We start from the raw sequence: 19,856 nt of genomic DNA, 5'->3' as shown, positions 1-19,856 counted from the left end.
TTCATTTCTGAAAGTTTGATTGGGCTGGTCTGCTTTTCACAGTCTCGTCGTTCGCTTATTTTTGTGGTTCCATCTTTATATCTTTAAGCATTATGTTCATCATTATTTTCTGAATTTCTTTATCTGATAATTCCAATATCTAGATTTTTCGAGGTCTAGGGGCACCTGGGTGGCTCAGTTGGTTGAACATCTGCCTTCGGCTCAGGTCATGATCTCAGGGTCATGAGATCGAGTCCCGCATCAGGCTCTGTGCTCACCGGGGAGTCTGCTTGGGATTCTCTCTCTCTCTCTTCCCCTCCCCCCACTTACTTGTTCTCTCTCTCCCTCTCTCTCAAATAAATAAATAAATCTTAAAAAAAAAAAAATACAGGTTTCAGAGTGAGGCCTATTCCAAGACATAACACTTTTGTCACAGCACTGCACAGCTCAGAATTGTGGTATGGTACCCGTCTTCCTTTCTGTTTCGTAAGGGACAGTAAAAGATTCAAAAGATTCAGTGAAGTTTGAAAACAGACAAACAAAAACCCCCCAGAATATCAAAAGATGACTATGTGCCCAGCAATGAGATATATGAGGAAAAGTCGGGGGCTAGTTATTTCACTGCAAGAAAATTAGGGAAGATGCTTAATAACGGTCTCAAGGAGATAAAGAAGGAGGGCTGGTTGCTTACCAGCTGTATTCCTTTCACTTAGAAGGAGGAACTAGTGTTTTCAAACCCTGCAGTGCCTATGAATCACCTCTGGGGTCTCATTATAAGGTGGGTCTGCTTGGGACCCAGGGCTCTGCATGTCTAACAAGCCCCGGAAGATCCCAGCATCTCTGGCCCCCCCACCGCACATGGAGCAGAAACGCGACAGGAGAAGGACAGAGCAAGGAGCACATGCAGCCCCGTGCAGCTTCTGTCAGCGCGTCTGCTTGGCAGTAGAGCCTCACCTGAGTAACCACTGTAGTCGTACTTGGAAGTCGTACTTTTTTGGGGTTCTTCCAGTGCGTTGAGTCTAATTTCATGGTGTCAGTGAGTGTTAGGCTTTTTCTAAATTTGTTTATTTGGTATGTTAAAAAGCCACCCATTTCCATGGAAACTGGCACGTAATAAAAATGTAGTACAGTAATTAAATCCAGCACCTGACCGTTGTTTTGGATGAAATGTCAAAGATCGGTTCCTAGAGAATACTAGGCCCAGAGTTAGCATTTTCACTGTTGCCCAAACAGATGAGCCTTCTGTTCTAACAAAACTGGAAGAGTGCCAGACCTTGTGCTGAGCCGAGTCACAGAGCACGTCGGTGTGCTGTGCAAGTTTCTGGGGCTGGGCACCGCCCCTCTCTGCCCTCGTGCGGTGACGCTGCGTCAGTTTTCTTCGTATGACAACTGTGTGGACAAAACATAACATTTTCATTACTTTTAAAGTTATTTCAGTTTTTCCAGCCACTTACCCCCCATCTTTTATTCTGAATAATTCAGTTTGAAAGAAACTTACGACCAACTTGATGGTAATCTTCCTGTCATAGGCATTCAGAAGTGAGGAATAACAAAGGTTCTAACCACATCTCTCTTTTGTTTTTTGTTTTTTGGTTTTTTTAAAGATTTTATATATTATTTATTTGACAGAGAGAGAGAGAGACAGCCAGCGAGAGAGGGAACACAGGCAGGGGGAGTGGGAGAGGAAGAAGCAGGCTCCCAGCGGAAGAGCCTGATGCGGGGCTCGATCCCAGGACTCCGGGATCACGCCCTGAGCTGAAGGCAGACGCTTAACTACTGAGCCACCCAGGCGCCCCCACATCTCTCTTTTGAAAAAAAAAGCGGACATAATAAAAAATTTAAAAAAAGGAAGGAAGGAAGGAAGGAAGGAAGGAGAGAGAGAGAGGAGAGAGAGAGAAAGAAAAGAAAGAAAGAAAGAAAAAGAAAGAAAGAAAGGCAGTGCTATATCGTCCTTTTTTTTTTACATCCCCTTCCTCAGTATCATCATTAACATTTCCTAGTCTTACTGCCTCCCTGTTTGGGATAGGTTCGTCATGTTTCCTGATCCTGGCATTACTTTATGCACACATCTCACAAAGACTGTAGGCTAGCCCTTAAATCGCAAACATATTCTCATACTCATGTATTTATAGCTGAATTTCTCTTTTCTGTAGTTTCGTTGTGTTTTATTTTCCTTGATGTAGTATGTGAAAGAGATATTTAAAATACAGCCCCAAATTTATGGATGATTTTTTGAAGATTTCTGTTGGATTTATAAAAGTGATTTTCTCTTGAAATACAGTAGCTGCCTTCTATGAAAAACTTGCTTTCACATTAAGTTCAGAATTCCTGAGTTTATTTGGCTTTCTTTGGTTTGAAATGCATCTAAGTAAAGTTGCTTTTGTTATTTCTTACCATGTGGTAGCCATTACTTTTTTGTGGAATTTTGAAGATATGAAAAGTAATGGTAATGGTGTGGTTTCTCAAACATGAGCTCAGAATTGACCTTATTCCCCTTCTTATCACCATCCTTACTCTTTTGCTAGTTCATAAATAAAAGTGTAGATTTCAAGAAACAAGGTTTCGATTGATGATGGATTTATCTTTTGCTAGTTTATTAATGTTTTTGCACCAACCTGTGGCCTGTGTGTGTTCTTTCGTTAATTCCTCGAATTTCATCCTGGTGTTAATATTATAATGTCTGTCAGATGCTGTCTAGATTGTAACTGTGTTTTTTCTATTTTTTTTAAGATTTTTTTTTGTCAGAGAGAGAGAGCACAAGCAAGGGGAGCGGTAGGCAGAGCAAGCAGAGAGAGAAGCAAGCTCCCCGCTGAGCAAGGATCCTGTTGCAGGATTCGATCTGGAGACTCCAGGATCATGACCTGAGCCGAAGGCAGACACTTAACCTACTGAGCCACCCAGACACCCCTATAACTGTATTTGTAATTGCTCAAAATGCAGGGTAATAAGTAGGCATTTATAAAGTTGGAGTTGAAAGTGTGGATTTTCCATAAGCCAGTCATATTATGCTGTCTCTGAGGGAAGTGAGAGACTCATGGTCTGGCCAAGTTTATCATACCAAGCTACAGTGCAGTGTATTTTTCTGAGTACTAGGTACAATATCCTGGCTAGATCAGGAGCCTTTTATTTTCAGTCAACTGGAAATTTGCTGAACCAACTAGTTTCAAGTACTGGGCCAACAAGGAGATTAAAATCTCCTCACTGGATACGATCCAAGGTTGATGTTTTTAACATAAATACCAATATCACTTTGAAGTGAAAAAGAGAGGGGGAAGCATGGAATGACAAGTCTTGGCCTTATAGTGGTGTAGAAAGCATCTTCTGGAAAAAGATCAATTGCCCAGGGTGGCTGGGGCTCACAGGGAAGTTGTGGACATTGAGTTTGGAAAGGTTCAGCTTTACCAAAGTGTATGTGTCCTTAAATTCCACCACCACCACCTGTCCAGGGACACAAACATTTTCCTGGAGAAGTGAAATAAGAATTTTGAGTCGGCTCAGTAAAGTTTGTTTTAGGAAAAGCAACCTGACAACATTGAGTAAGGAGAATTGGAGAGAGGCTATAAGCAGGCAAGTATCTTGAGAGTCCCGGCCCGAGTCGACGAGGGCCTTGACCAAAGTAGGAAGGCCTGGAGGTACTGTTTGACTTTACAGTCTATATCATGAAAAATTGGTTTGATGTTTTTTTTTTTTTTAATTAAGAAAAGCATGGGATAAAAATGGATTATTTTATTATGCTGGATATTGTTTTAAATGCAAGTAAGTATTTGCATTAGTTTTGTTTTGTTTTGTTTTTTCCCTTTATGCATTTGGATGTATCTTTCCTAGGGTGGCGGTGTCTTACAAAGGGCAACCTTCCCATCTGACACTGGGTTTCAGTCTGATGCAAAACTGGGGAGCCTGGGTTCATGTGGAACCCTCACCCTTCCCAGAGTTAAGAGAGTAGATCTCAGGGGCACCTGGGTGGCTCAGTTGGTTAAGCGTCTGCCTTTGGCTCAGATCACCATCCCAGGGTCAGCAGGGAGCCTGCTTCTCCCTTTCCCATTCCCCCGGCTTGTGCGCTCTCTCTGTCAAATAAGTAAATCTTTTTTTAAAAAGAGAGATTTCACCTTCACCTGTCATCAGTGAAGGGGGGTGCTTGTGTGGGAAGAAACCAAAGTTGAAAATGAGGGAATAAAGCTAGACTAAGAAAATCCTTTAATGCCTCGTGTAACTAGCCTCTTTGGGGAATGAGGTCGCAGGTATAAGCAATTTGGTAAATAGACAACATCCACTCTTGGCTGACTTGAACTCTTTTTTCACGGAATTTAACCACATCCAAATGTTGGTCACTCCTCTGGGGAATTTCCTCCTCGTTTTGCTTCTGTGACATGCGGTTCTGTGGTTTTTCTCCCCCTTGTTGCCACTTTCCTACATCTGCTCCTTCCTCCCACTCCCTAAGTGTAGCAGCAGCAGAGTGATCTGATCACCCTTGTGTTTCAAAACTTAGTTCTGGGAGAGCGCGAATGCTGGAGAAGCAGGAAGGGCAAGAGGAACCGTTTCCAGTAGTGATGTCTTACTGAGAAGCAAGGCAATGACTGGGAGAAGAGGCAGGTGTAGAAAAGGCCCCAGAACGGGAGCGCGAGTCTCCGAGAGTGGCATTTGCCTTTAGCAACGCGGGACCCTTTGAATGGACAGGGTTGGCTGCGTCACACACTGCTTGGCACTTGGTGGTGGCCGCACAGCCAGGTTGCAGGGGCTCAGAGGCGGTGGAAATGCGGGCTTGGAGCCAGGGACAGCCGGTGAGCAGTGTCACCTAGCGTGCGCTTAATTGGGCGATTTTCTTTACAAGTTACTAGGGATAAATGGAGAGTATAAATTGTTTTTTAATGCACCATATTATAACTGTTTGAAATTAATTGTTGGCTTTAATAGTCAGCATTTCAGGACTCTAGGCCAGAGTGGCATATTAAGCTGTCTTTAGAAAACATGGCATATGAAATTGGATTAGATAGATAACTTCATCCTTTGATGGATCTATTCTCACTTGCTTAAGAATGAAGCTACTTACTCAGAAACTTTTCTTTTCTCCAGAACATCATATGGTAACTCTTAAGAGTACAAATTAGACTCTTTTGGCAAAATACTAGTGTCATTTTCCCTTCTGATATTAAACTAACTCAGAAGCTCTTTTTAAACACCCCCCCCAACTTGTCAATTGATTTAAATTATAGGAGTTTTATATACCATAGAGTTTGGAATTTAGTGTTACAGTTATATCACCTATGATCTTATATAATAAATATAATTTGTACATTCATGATCTACTTTGCTTGACTCCCTAACTCAGAACGGCCGAGAGCCTCACTTTCTGAGGGCTTTAATAAATGTTCACAAGGCCTGCTTATACATGACTAAGAAATTTCCTATTAGTCCAGCCAAAGTTAGTCTAGCAACAGCTGAATTCAAAAAAAATTAATGTAGCTTTTATGCTTATAGGTCTCTGGTCTCTCCCAGGTGGGTCATCACATCACAGCCTCATATGAAATAAGACTGTTCAAGCAAATTTGTCTTTCCTACTAAAGTGCAGAAAAATCCTTTGATTACTTCAGGGCAAAGCAAATATATAGATGCCTGAGAAATCAGTGTAGATTTGTGGAAAACAGTAATGAGGCGGGCCCTGAAACCGCGCAGGTCTGTGCTGGCCCCCCAGCTTCGCGGCGGCTGCTCGTGTGATCTCCAGCACGTGGCCTAGCCTCCGGAAGCCTCAGCTCTGCCGGCTTTACTTGAATAGCTCTTATTTTTACAAGTATTTGTCTTATTACAGGATAATTATGCAGTTATTTATTTAGCTTGGCCAACCTTAAAGTGGGGGCAATAAAAACAAAAATCATACATCAGATGCCTCGATTGGCGTCTGGCCAGTGTCAGGCACTGAATAGTGTCTGTTATTGTGTGTTGTCATTTTGTTCTATGTCTGGCTGATACGGTGTTTATTACAAAGACCCTGGAAGTCAACTGGTTGACTTCCGTCAACTTTTAAGAGAAAAAACATGTTCTCTGATCAACTGGCTTTTCCATGGGCCCAAGGTGAAGCTTGTCTCTTTACAGGCAGCCATTTGGCAACTCTCCAGATGACCTGCTGTGCCCACATCCTGCCGCAGAATCTCCAAGTGATGAGGGAGCTCTCCTGGACCAGCTCTATTTGGCCTTGCGGAATTTCGATGGCCTGGAGGAGATTGACAGAGCTCTCGGGATACCAGAACTGGTCAGCCAGGTACACACCGAGGGAGGCTGGTAGGGGCCTAGCACGTTCGTGGGCACGAAGTTGACATTTTCTTTTGTTTACAGATGATCTGCAGTCTGCTTTTTTAGAATACTTCTTTACCTCATAACAAGCTAGCTCTGTTTTCTTCCTTGCCCTCCTTGTTACTCCCACATAAACTTTTGCCCAAGAGTGGAAAACACTGAAAATGTGCTTTACGTATACTTTGGGTTGTTGAGCTGAAAGGCAGAAAGTCAAGGCCAGCTCACCTAATGACACAGAGGGACCCACGAGGAACAGAGAACAGAAGTCAAGAACAGAGCATTGCTGGCCCCGTGACCTAGAACCCTTTCATCTAAAAAACCAGGCCGTATCCGTGATCATCCTATTAAATCTTTACGCTTGTGGGCTGGCGATAGGAAGCTGTTGTGCTGAAAGACTACTTTGCACGTGAGTTAGCAGAAGTCATGTTAGAGGTAGCTGCGGTTCATTAGTCATCTTTACCTTTGTGTGGGTTGAGCCCACAGTATTTGGGGGATACTTAAACACAAATGGGAATATAAGGAAGTTAACCAGTCTTAATGTGCTTATTTAGCTTTCCTCCTCCTGATAATTAGTTGGTTAAAGTAATTCTCTGCTTTAAAGAGCACTTTATAGCAATAATATAATAACCTAACCTAGTCTCATGGGATCACATAGTATTTTCTGTATCCAGCTACCCAGCTAAATTTGCGGGAAGCAGACATCCTGGGTTACTTTGTAAAGAGTAACAACCGCCACAGATTTTAAAAAATGATCAAAGTCTTGGTACCGTCTTCCTCTTTTCTCAGCAGAAATCCTCTCTATTTCTTACTGTTGAGAAGGACCTTCCCATGTCCAGTGTACTTCCCAGACGTGCGGCGTGTCGGGAGGGTCTGTCAGAGAGGCGAGGCAGGGTCATCGGAGGCTTCTCCGAAGCACAGAAACAGGACTGGCCTCACTCCCACATGGCAGCAGACATCAGGGTGGGGGGGTAAGACTTGTCAATTCATACCGAGAACAGCAGAACGGACAGAAATGACGTGAGAGGCCTACATGATTAACCCAAAGTAGATCAAGAAAGGGGCATGGGATTTAAACGTTTCCTGTGTGGCCCGTGTGCTTTGCCTCAGCGGTACTTAGAAGTCAGCCTCTTCAGTGTCGTTATCCTCGAGTTTGGTCCAAGTGACATTTACAAATGTGGCTGTTGGGATTGCTGAGCGACTTGTAGCATTGTTTTTATCAAAGCTACGTCTTTTCATCGTGAATATTTTTAGTCTCCTTTTTTTATCTATTTGTCTTCTATTTCGTCTCATCACATCCATCCTCAGTGTAGTATCATCATAGTAAACTGAATTACAGAAACATTATTCAGTGGAGTCAGGAAATGGAGAGTACAAATGGATTTATTTGTACACATCAGAGTTGTGTGTTTTCTTTAAAAATGGAAATTATTGGGCGCCTCGTTGGCTCAGTTGGTTAAGCATCTGCCTTCAGCTCAGGTCATGATCCCAAGGTCCTGGAATCGAGCCCCGTGTTGGGCTCCCTGCTCAGTGGGAAGTCTGCTTCTCCCTCTCCCGCTCCCCCTGCTTGTGCTCGCACTCCCTCCCTCTCTCTCTCTAAGAAATAATAAATTTTTTTAAATCTTTAAAAATGGAAATTATTTAATTAAATTTCTTCTCTGTTAAAGATGGGCAAATATTTAAAGTTCTGTGATAGTTTTGTGGGTGTAGTTAGAGCAGTAATTCATTATTGAGTGGTTTCCCCTGGGTAGGTTCCATCCATATTTTTAACACTATGCTGGAGAGGGCAGCCGACCCAGTTCTCACGGGTGGGCCGCGGGGCCTCGCTGACAGTGAGGCCAGGGTCCTGGGCAGCACCAGGCCCCTGCTCTAACTTGGATAGACTGGTCTGAGTAAGGCCTAGGACATGACTAAGCTAAAAAAAACCTTAAGAGATGCTTTTGCTGTTGGGTCCTTCCCTCCTTAAATCCGGAGGTTTGGGGCAATCATCGTAGAAGTAGAAGGAAGAGAATTAGCCAGGTGCGCCTTTATGCCCTAGACACAGACATGGAGGGGCCACCTACGTCTGAGGTGCTCCCCCTTGCATTAGTTCTGGATTTTCTACCCCTGCCTCACTTGAGCCAGATAGATAAGGCAGCCGTAAGAAGTCAAGAACGACAAACACGTTAAAGATGTCTAAAATGCTGGCAGCCACAGAAAACAGTGACATAAAGGCAGTGTGTGACGCTGGTGAAGAGCTCAGGTGCCGAATCACAGCCTGGACTGGAACCCACTACTTCACTAGCCACACCGGCCTGCCGCAACTTGCCTTGTGTCTCCAGGTCTCAGTTTTTGTTAGCTGCAAAACAGGAATAGTGGTGGTAGGTACCCCAACACTGCTGATCGCAGCCAGGCACCAAGGTGGTTGTCTAATGAGAATGATTGATACAGGTATGCAAAATTAGTGAAAAAACCTAATGCTTCTAGGGCACATTTGCATTTTAAAGTCCGGGTCAGTCTGATTGGCGGAGTGAGGAGGACGAGTCCCATCGTCAGGGCCTCGTTCTCCCTTCCCGTGGAAGAAGTGTTGCGGGGAGTCAGGCCCGACCCCGCTTCTCTCCACACACACGTGGGCATGGTAAACAAAGATATTCTCTAGGAAGGGAAATGGAGTCAAGCTAAGGCCCTTTGAGTAGTGAGTAAGTGTAAAAAGCTTCAAGTATATGACAGTGAGAACAAACCACCTTCTCTTACTCTGTTGTTTTTCGTGTTTATTTATCGGTGCTGTCTGGGGGCTTTCTCCTCAGAGCCAAGCGGTGGATCCGGAGCAGTTCTCGAGTCAGGACTCCAACATCATGCTGGAGCAGAAGGCCGCGGTTTTCCCACAGCAGTACGCATCTCAGGCACAGATGGCCCAGGGTAGCTACCCTCCCATGCAGGATCCAAACTTCCACACCATGGGACAGCGGCCGAGCTACGCCACACTCCGCATGCAGCCCCGGCCGGGCCTCAGGCCCGCGGGCCTGGTGCAGAACCAGCCGAATCAGCTGAGGCTCCAGCTGCAGCACCGCCTCCAGGCACAGCAGGTGCGCTCTGCGCGGGTGCGGGGAAGGGGGCGGCCGCGAATGGCGTGACCTTCCTGTGTCCTTGGGGAGGGCTCACCGCTCCTCCCGTCCCTTCCAGGATGACCCTCCGTCTCCTGCTCTTTTCTGCTTTCCTGGGTTCCCTTCTGTCTCCTCCACTAACTCCGCTCCAGCAGAGTAGCTGTTCTTCTGTTTCCCAGCCCTATTTGTTAACAGCTTAGCCGTGAGCTCTCTGAGCCTCCGTTTTCCTGTCTGTAAAATGGGGCTGTTGTATGGTGTAGCACAGCGTGTATGTGAGTAAAAGGGCCTCACGTTTCTAACCCATAGTGAGCACTCAGGACAACAGTAACTCCTGTTCTTAGTACTGTCTCATGACAGAAACGGTCACTCTTAGCTGACTGGTGGCAGAGCAATGCTGCCTTATGAATACCTGGTTAGCTCAAGAAAAAGTGTTCTCATTGAAACAAACCTAGACAGATTTCCATAAACAGTCCCAAATGCCTTCTCTATTATAAGTAATGTGAAACCTTACTGATAATTAGCTTTCTAAGGGAGTTCAGCTGTAAACCATGTGGTTTCGATATCTAATGGCATTCAGAGGTTATGTTGGGGAGGGTGATTTCTCAAGAAAGGTGATTTAAAATACACTCTGTTTAAAAAATGTATTGATTCTTCTGTGTGTATGCATTTAGAACCGCCAGCCGCTTATGAATCAAATCAGCAATGTTTCCAATGTGAACTTGACCCTGAGGCCTGGAGTACCAACACAGGTAAGGAGCAGACCAGCCATCAGCTTTCACAGCATCTGTTGAATTTCTCTGTTATTTCTTCCTCCTTGATCTTCTGTGCCAAGTAACTCAGAGGGCCATATGACCCGGACCAGCACCGTGGATCTCTTTTGTCATTCAGACGTCCATCTAGCCCATCGCTTTTTTTTTTTAAGACTCATTTATTGGTTTCAGAGAAAAAGCACGCTAGCTAGCATGCATGCTGAGGGGAAGAACAGAGGGACAGGGAGAGAGAGACTCAAGCAGACTCCACACCGAGCGCGGAGCCCAACGCAGGGCTCAATCTCACGACCCTGAGATCGTGACCTGAGCTGAAACCAAGAGTCAGATGTTTAACTGCACCACTGAGGCGCCCCTCGCCTGTCACGTTTGTAGTTCCCTCCTAAACACTGCCTTTTCACTGCCAGCTCCAGTTGATTCTCATTATTTCCTTTTGTTGTGTTCTATCAGGTTAATGCAAACACTGAATTAGTGATTAGGAGAAAATACAGGGTTCGGTTCCTGCCAGCCTGTGGTGACAGCATCGTCATCAGTCCATCAGTACAGAACCATGTTTCGTGTGTGTTTTGGTTTGAAGACACCTTATGTATATTACATAACAATATATATTGTTGATTCGTTACCTTGAACTCCGCAGCACTATGACTCTGGCCTGAGTGAAGCTCATCTAACGTGGTTTTTCCCGTAAGGCACGCCACAGCCTCTTGTGTTTAGGAACACGAGGCAGCACTTTAGCGCTACTCATAGGAACCACTGTAGACAGCAAACTCACCAGGGAAAAGCACTACAGAGTGAAAAACGTGGAACTGAATAGTCCACAAAAAGGACACTTCTTCCCAGTATGAGGCTGAGGCAAGAAGGCAGCGTGTTGCCTTGTTTCAGCCTCAGGGGGGAATGATACCACCTTGGACGTCTCAAATTTTTTTGCCTCTTGGCACGTGTCCGCAAATAATGGCAGTGCTGTGAATAATGAGTTGGGGGTTACAAATAAATTTTAGCAAGTAGGTAAGTTCACCAATATGGAATCCATGAGTAATGAGGATTGACCATGTATTGCTCGGACCCCATAAACAGCCTTTGGCCTCTTGCTGGCAGCAAGCGTTGGCACCCCTTCCCTGAACCCGTCCCTCCATTCCTCCTCCTCGCTCTGCTCTGGCCTGTTTTGTATGTTCCCGCCACCCCCTTCTCCCTACACTCCCTGCTTTCTTCCTGCTTCTGTTCAGCCTTTTCCGAAGTGCTTCAAGCTACGTTTTGACACCGAAAATTTGGATTCGCTTTAGACTTGAATGCCCCTTGCATGAGGCTCCAAATTGCCATCATTAAGGTTTATATGACATTTGTCTTACAGATGGGACTGGTATTTTGAGGTCCTTTAGTTAACTGTGCCTCTCACAGTTGAGTTCCAAGTTAATTGAACTTAACATTGAACTTGCCCATGTAAGTCATTGCAGGGTTTCAGAAAAATCATCATCTCTATAGAATTTAGAAGTTCACATCTTCACCCATCAATTGTTCAACTCTAAAATTTTCTTTCCCTGTAATTTCATTTTCCAAATGGTCTTGTCCTATTTCTAATACACAGTTTGTTTTTTGATCTCTGTCTTCCCCCAATGTTCCCTCTGTGTGTTCCCCACCTCACCGCCATTTTAGGCACCGATTAATGCACAGATGCTGGCCCAAAGACAGAGGGAAATCCTGAACCAGCATCTTCGACAGAGACAAATGCATCAGCAACAGCAAGTTCAGCAGCGAACATTGATGATGAGAGGACAAGGGTTGAACATGACCTCGAGCATGGTGGCTCCTGGTGGCTTACCAGCAACTCTGAGCAACCCCCGGATGCCCCAGGCAAATGCGCAACAGTTTCCATTTCCTCCGAACTACGGTACTGGGCTTCCATCCCCAACACCTTTCACCAGCCCTTTCTCCCCCGGGGTCCCCCGGTCTTGGGTGTCAGCTCCTCTCTCACAGCTCTTTGCGTGGCTCCCAGATGAGTCTGGCTAACCAGGGAGTGATAGGCAACCTGGGAGGACAGCCGGGGCCTGTCAGGAGTCCCCAGGTCCAGCACAGTACCTTCCAGTCTCTCAGCGCAGGTACCACCTGCTGTCTGAGTGCAGCTCTTACTGTAAGAGTGACTGAAGTAAGTGTGCGTGTGTGCAGTCCCTCAGGCGCATGTGTGAGTGTGAATGAATATACATGTTTCGGTCAGCGTCTGTACACACAGGTGCATAGCTGTGTATTTATATTGGAAACCTCTGAGTCTGACTCAAACAAATCAATAGATACATACAAAATGTTGAAAGACCTCTGTAAATGCAAGTATTAGACATTCTATAATTTTTGGAAAAAAGATGATACCAAATCTTTAATGAATAGATAATTCCTGAGAAGTGTTATCAAGAAACCCCAGTGGAAGGCCTCTTGGTTTTCTTTATATTGATTTGTTGTTTAATGTCAGTCTTAAGAGACAGACGTGATATCATAAACATTAATATTTGTGTGCATGTCATGTTCAGTTAATGGTTGAATTATTGATAACAGTAAGTGCTTATATTGTAATATTCTAAATGGTTTTACCTATCTCTTGCCAGAGTTATCTATAAATATCAAGTCTGTGTGGTGCTTACATTTATGTCTCCTATTTCTTTAAAGAAACAGATACTGTGCAGCTTTTCCTGTGTGATCATAAACTTTTCTTTCACAGCTAATCTAAGTATCAGCTAAATCTGCACACTGCACACATGTAGGCAGAAACGCACTTCCCTCACTGTCCTTCTCGAAATTTCCTGAGTCGCTGCCTTTGTTTCGAAGTTCCTTTCCTCTGTGTCCTTCAAAAGTCTTCTAAAAGTTCCTTCTCTCTTTTTAGCATAAATGCCATTTTCTTCTAAATTGAACAAGAAGTTTCTTGTTCAGGTTAGAAGCTTACACTGAATTTTCTTTTCTGGTTCTTGCTCATCTTAGATAGCACTGAAGTACCATAGAGCCCTTTATAGAAACGAAACAAGCTAATCATGATGCAGTTACTTACTTTTTAAAATGCATTGATTTCATCACAGAATGACTTGATTCAATAAGAAATTATTCAAATGTGCTAACTTTTTATATAGCTGAACTTTGATTTAAAGTTTAAACAATCGGGGCGCCTGGGTGGCACAGCGGTTAAGCGTCTGCCTTCGGCTCAGGGCGTGATCCTGGCGTTATGGGGTCGAGCCCCACATCAGGCTCCTCCGCTATGAGCCTGCTTCTTCCTCTCCCACTCCCCTTGCTTGTGTTCCCTCTCTCGCTGGCGGTCTCTATCTCTGTCAAATAAATAAATAAAATCTTTAAAAAAAATAAAAATAAAAATAAAATAAAGTTTAAACAATCCAATTTTAGTGATATATAAAAATTTAAAGATTATTTCAGGTAAAGGAGAAATATATCTGTTTGACTCGTTCTTGATTTGGAGAGGGATAAGGGGAAGGAACAGTATTTCCTCTATCTCTAGTCATGGTGGTTAGCATGGTTCTTTGGCACCCTTGTAACTACCACAGAGAATCAAGATACGGAATTTTTTGCTTCATGTGTTTTATCCCAGTTTGGAATCTAAGGTGTGTATCATTAACCAGCACATGATCAGGTATTTGAAAGTAATTTTCTATGTAATTTGAATGTTTTCTATTTTTCCCCCTAGTCTCTACCGTAAAACTAACAATCTCCTTTGGATTTCTGTTTTCTTTTTTAAGGAATAAGTCAGCAACCTGATCCAGGCTTTACTGGGGCGACAACGCCCCAGAGCCCCCTGATGTCGCCCAGAATGGCACATACCCAGAGCCCCATGATGCAGCAGTCTCAGGCTAATCCAGCCTACCAGGCCTCCTCTGACATGAATGGGTGGGCGCAAGGGAATATGGGTGGAAACAGGTACGCCATGTTTGTGTGTCATTTCGATATAAACGATCACCAGGGGATCTTTCTACAGACCACCTGTCTCTTTTCTGTATTTTTCCTTTTCTTCTCTTTTAAACTAAGTAGGCTCCACGCCCGACACGGGCTTAAACTCAGAACCCTGAGATCAAGAGTTACATGTTCTACCGACTAAGCCAGCCAGGCGCCCATCTTTTCTGTTTTTTTCCTAGGGCAGAAGTTATAAGAATTTACAAATGCTTAGTATATCTTTTCCTTAGGAATAAAAGGAACTCCCCTCAGAAGGTATCACCTCACCGATTCAAGCTAGAAACTGCTCTGGAAGGCAAGGCCCTGGAAGCCGTCCTTTATCAGTACATGTAATAAAAGCAGACAAATAAAAAGCTTGTGGGGTGTAAATGGGAAAGTGGAAAATATATCTCTAGACCTTCCCCGTGATGTTAGGAAAAGAAAAGGAGTATGGTCACCCCTGCAGCTTCATTGAGCACTTCCCCTCTCATTTCTGATTTCACCCCTGCTGGCTGCCCCACCCTGGGTTCTTTACTGTGAAGTAAATGAAGTAAATGTCTGAGAAGCAAGTACTCAAAACTGCCTGCCTGTTTGCCCTACAACTGTTGACATTGTAATCTTTTCCTTATGTTCTAGCATGTTTTCACAACAGTCACCACCACACTTTGGGCAACAAGCAAACACCAGCATGTACAATAACAATATGAACATCAATGTATCCATGGCGACCAACACAGGTGGGATGAGCAACATGAACCAGATGACAGGACAGATCAGCATGACCTCAGTGACCTCCGTGCCTACGTCAGGGCTGTCCTCCATGGGTCCCGAGCAGGTGAGCATGCTGAGAAGCAGCCCATTGTCGCCTGATCATAACATCTTGTCTATTTCTGCATTCAGTGTATCTTTCCATGTACTTAACATCTGCCATCAACTCCCACATTTATTTTGATGAGTGTTTTCTCACCTTCCTTTCACCTGTGTTAGTGCGATTAACAGAAATACTTGTTAATGACGAAATAAACATGAAAGGATTCTTCACTGCTCAAGGATCTTTTAAAATATTTCTTAACTTTGTCACTTAAATTATTTCTTATTTGAGGAACTTAGCAATATTTAAAGTGAATCTCTAAAAATGGAATGGTGAACATACTTCTTAAATAGCTTTGTTTTGGATTTATAGTTTAAGAACTGATTTTCTCCTGAATGAAAGACAAGATGAATCTCAAAGGCCAAACTTACTGCCTGCCATCCAATTAGCTTTATTCCCCACCCCACCCCTGCCCTGTCTCCATCCAGTTAGCTTTAAGTGATGCTTCCCTCGTGCAGGGAGACTGACACCGATCATCCAAAAACTGTTCTCTTACCATCTCGGGGATGTGAGTGCCACGGTTTTCTCATCAGTATTTTTTTTCTTTTAAAGATTTTATTTATTTTTTTTGACAGAGAAAGACACAGTGAGAGAGGGAGCACAAGCAGGGGGAGTGGGAGGGAGAGACACAGGTTTCCCGCTGAGCAGGGAGCCCGATGCGCGGCTCCATCCCAAGACCCTGGGATCATGACCTCTGGTCAATATTTGTTGAAGAATTCTGCTTAAGACTGTAATTCTGACTAAGCCCGTAAAGATTCTACTATCCCTAAGAGCACACCGGCTTCACTTGGTGGCAAAGAAACTCAGGCGTTGATTTCTCAGGTAGCCAGTGTGGGGTTCAGAATCTGTGGAAGCTGATCCACGGGTAAAGCTATTAGTGAATAATATTTAAATTGTATTTACAGAAGACCTTATTTCTAAAGGGCACAAAATGCTTGGCATGCTAATACCTCAGTAGTTCATGCAGAGTAGAGATGTGGCAAGGACCCTGAGTTTTAATTCATATGTGGAGAAATTGAGGCATGGAAAGTTTAAATGACTTAATAAGTCACTGACAGAACTGTACGTTTCAGTTAGATCATAACTGTGAGAATGGTGAAAGATTCAGAGTTTGACTAGGTCTGTTTAATCTGATGTTGGTAAACCACGATTTGCGTGAAAATTTTACTAAATTTTACAGCACCTCGGTGCTTTATTCTAAAAGAAGATGTTAATAAAAATGCAAGATTGGTGCATGAAAAAATTTAAAGCCCTTTGCAATTTAAGAAAGCTCTGTGTATGTAATAATAATTTGCACTTCTTGTAGTTGAGTTGGTGGTGGCTAAATACTTGTTTGGGTAAATTAGCCATAATTAAAGGTAGACTTTTATCTTTTCAACGGAGAAAATGTAGTGTTGATTTTGTATTTTCTAAAGGAACCAGTAGTGGTTCCTGATTTTCTTTCTAGGGAAACTGTATAAAGCAAGGGCCGCTGAGATGGTCTAGTCCTACTCAACCTACCTGGAAGTAAATCCGTGCATTTTTAATAATCCAGATCGCTTCTGCATAGAAACTTTTGCATAGATTTAAACATTTTGAGTATCAGAATTAATTTGGAAGCCCAAAAAATACAACTATAGCGTGTTTCTTCTGACAAAATCAGTCCTATACAGTATTAGTATTTGGAAGTTTACTTAGTAATTTGTGAAAGAATTGTATAAATGCTAATGAATAGTTCACTTGGTTGTAGAAGATTCATAAAATTCAGGACTGTTGGGTACTCAGACTTGCTCTTGCTAATCAATAACTTGCCTAAGTAACAAAGATATTAAGAGCTTCTCAGATGACTTTAAAGTCCCAATGTGAGTCATTGGTCTCATTGGAAGCAGCCAAAAAAGGTGAACATGTTAAGGCCTGAAAATGTTTCTACTGTTATTATTTCCGTCAAATTTCTACACAGAATGCAAATTTTAATTTTGAAGGCAGTTAGTATGAGTATTTATTTTCTTGTTCGTCCATACTCCCCCCAAAATGTATACGTGGGAGAGCGGACACAGGGCTGGAGCCGTTTTTATATAGTCATTTTTCCCCATAATTCTAGTCCTAAAAACCAAGACAAAGAGGAAGATTGATGGTTGGTTTTTCCGTAGGACACTTTTGGACGTCCCACTGAACATAGCCCTGTACTGTCTTGTGCCCCCAGGTTAATGACCCTGCTCTGAGGGGAGGCAACCTTTTCCCAAACCAGCTGCCTGGAATGGAAATGATTAAGCAGGAGGGAGACGCATCACGGGTAAGAAACAGCAAAGAAATGTGTGAATAGGGCAGTAAAGGAAACGTGTATATTTTATAGACCAAAATTGGCAGATACATTGTCAGCCAGGAGATTGAAGATAGTTGTGACACTTGCGATTTTTAAAAATATCTTGTAATTTTCTGTGACATACAATGGTTTCCTGTGAATAATTATTTCTTTACACTCATTTTAAGTGAGCTAATGGTGGCGTATGAATTAAGAACACTAATTTTGCTCTAGAGTGATACTATTATAGCAAAGCAAAAAAAGTAGCAATGAATCAATCACATTAGGGCAAACTTTGATTTATTTTTACTTTTTCTGAATCATAATGTTAGATTTTCAGGAGGATAAAGAGGAGCTAACTTGCAATTGTTCTCTATCCCTTAATTAAGTTTATTCTTTTTAAGGGTTTTTTCTATATTTCATTTTATTTAGGCAGCAGTCCATGTATATTATTTGCCTATTATCTTCGCTTGTTCTAAGGAGAGTGATGGTACCCTGTTCAATCAGATCTTGAAAAAGAATAATCGTTACTTAGAACCCAACTGAATTGTGTGCCTAGGAGCAGATCTGTTAACAGGAAGCCTCTGTGAGCGGTTTAGCACATAGATAAATGGGCCTGCAGGGCCCTCTTAAGGCAAGGGATATAATCCTTAGTGGTAGATAACTTTTTTTAAGTTAAAAATTCTCTCTCAGTGGAGAAAATGTAGGCTCGATGTTCAGTTTCCTACCGAAAAGTGGATCTTGGATGGTTTTGTTAATACCTAAGTTTAAAAAGTAATAGATCCAGTGGCGCTTGGGTGGCTCAGTCGGTTCAGCAACTGACTCTTGACTTCGTTCGGCTCAGGTCATGATCTCAGGGTCGTGGGATCCAGCCCCATGTCAGGCTCTGTGCTCGGTGTGGAGCCTGCTTGAGATTCTCTCTCTCCTTCTCCCTTTGCCCCCTCCCCCCTCTCTCTCTCTTGCTCAGTGAGTAAAGCATCTGACTCTTGATCTCTGGGTCATGAGTTCAAGCCCCACGTTGGGTGCAGAGTTTACTTTTTTTAAAAAAAGTAATCTAGATTGTAAAAAAACACAGTGTGTGAATTTTCTGTGTGGTTTTCTTGTTTAAAGAACCACAGTCAGGGTCGTGGGTGGCCCAATTGGTTAAGCAGCTGCCTTCAGCTCAGGTCATGATCCCAGGATCCTGGAATCCAGCCCCAAGTCAGGGTCCCTGCTCAGCAGGGAGTCTGCTTCTCCCTCTCCCTCTGCCCCTCCCCCCGCTCATACATGTGTATGTGCTCTCTCTCTCTCTCAAATAAATAAATATTAAAAAATAGAAAGAAAAAAAAAGAACCACAGTCATGCATGGCAGAGAGGCCCATGGGTGGGAGTCTATAGATGTTTTCTGTAAGTACCCAGATGTACAGGTCATCTAAGTGGTTAATGTTGCTATAGGGAGTCATACAGAAAACAGAATATATTACATATTGATCGTGTGTTTAGACTCGAAATGTGCCATTTATTGAAGTTTGAAGCCCCTTAGGGGACTGGCATCTTCTTGCTGCCAGTCCTACCTCCCCCACCCCAGCCCCCACCTCACTGCGCCTCTACAGAGAGTGGCCACATGACTCAGTGATGGCTTGTGCACAGAAAGAAGCTTCAAACCTGGGATGGCACTTCGCAGAGGAACAACGACATTAGTGATAATTAGGCTCCACTAAAGGATAGCCCATTTTAACCCAAAAGTGCTGGGGAGCTTAACCTCTGAGCACATCAGAGCTCCGTGGGAGGAAGAAAGCATTTGGGGACCAGGATCACATTTCCCTCCCTGAATCCACCACCACGGGGTCAGTGTGACTGTGTGCTGGCCCAGGCCAGCACCCCCACAGAGCAGGCACCCATAGTCTTTTTAGTTCCAGAAACAACCAACAGGTATTGAGCATTTACCACAAGGCTGATTACCTGCAAAGAGCTTTATTTAAACTAGATCACTTAAACCACATCACAACCGTATGGTAGAATTACTGTTTTGAGGGTTTAATGACTTGCCCAAGGTCTCACAACACCAGGAAGGGAGCCCAAACAGGCTGACCCCCCAAGTGTGCGTTACCAGCCCCCGCAGTCTACCACCCACTTCCCCAAAGGGGACACGGAGCTCCTGGGATATCTTTCTAAAGGTTTTATGCAGGTGACATTGGAGAAGGCCCCCAAAAACAAATTGGTTGCTATTCCCTTCTCTCCTTTTATAGATCCAGGATCGGCTACCCTGCAGAGGGGGGCTGGGCACAGTGGAGAGAGGTAAAGGTGCAGGCCAGGCGGGCCGGGAGAGCCAGGGTATTGACTCATGCACGTCTACGCACCTGACTGGTGCCTGCTAAAACTCACATGGAAAGATTAGCATCACAAAAAGCAACTTTCAGTAAATATAGGCTGTTCTCTCCATCACAAGTACCTTTCCAGATCCATGGTGAGAGCGCTCTGCCTGTTGTCATCTAGCCTGGGCTGTGCGCGCCCCTCCCACTTTCTGTTTTTCCCAGTCCGCCTCTTGAATCTTGCTTACCCATCTGTACTTTGTTCGTGCGCAGTATTAAGGCCCGAGAACAGTCCGTCAGACACTCTTGTTCCCTCCAGAGAAGATACGTACAGGATATCCCTCCTAATCCCTGCGTAATAACTGGCAGTCACTCTGTGCTTGTCAC

General features: G+C 43.8%; 1 protein-coding gene across 19 annotated transcripts in view; it reads left to right on the top strand.

Moving 5' to 3' along the window:
• The window catches only part of NCOA2 (nuclear receptor coactivator 2), a 281,080-nt gene that overhangs the window by 255,313 nt on the left and 5,911 nt on the right, over positions 1-19,856 (top strand). For 18 of the 19 annotated variants that reach the window (XM_048212570.2, XM_048212568.2, XM_057307897.1 and 15 more), the window contains 7 exons: positions 6,067-6,232; positions 9,048-9,326; positions 10,016-10,093; positions 11,762-11,996; positions 13,837-14,014; positions 14,663-14,861; positions 17,080-17,169. In XM_048212570.2, the coding sequence (XP_048068527.1) occupies positions 6,067-6,232; positions 9,048-9,326; positions 10,016-10,093; positions 11,762-11,996; positions 13,837-14,014; positions 14,663-14,861; positions 17,080-17,169 (1,225 nt within the window). Of the gene's footprint in view, positions 1-6,066; positions 6,233-9,047; positions 9,327-10,015; positions 10,094-11,761; positions 11,997-13,836; positions 14,015-14,662; positions 14,862-17,079; positions 18,508-19,856 lie in introns of those variants that run through there. The other variant, XM_057307904.1, reaches the window with a different exon arrangement.

This window comes from Ursus arctos, unplaced genomic scaffold (genome assembly GCF_023065955.2).
Source record: "Ursus arctos isolate Adak ecotype North America unplaced genomic scaffold, UrsArc2.0 scaffold_6, whole genome shotgun sequence".
NCBI lineage: Eukaryota > Metazoa > Chordata > Mammalia > Carnivora > Ursidae > Ursus > Ursus arctos.
Note: the sequence above shows the minus strand (reverse complement) of the source record. Positions and strands in the feature narration are given on the sequence as shown.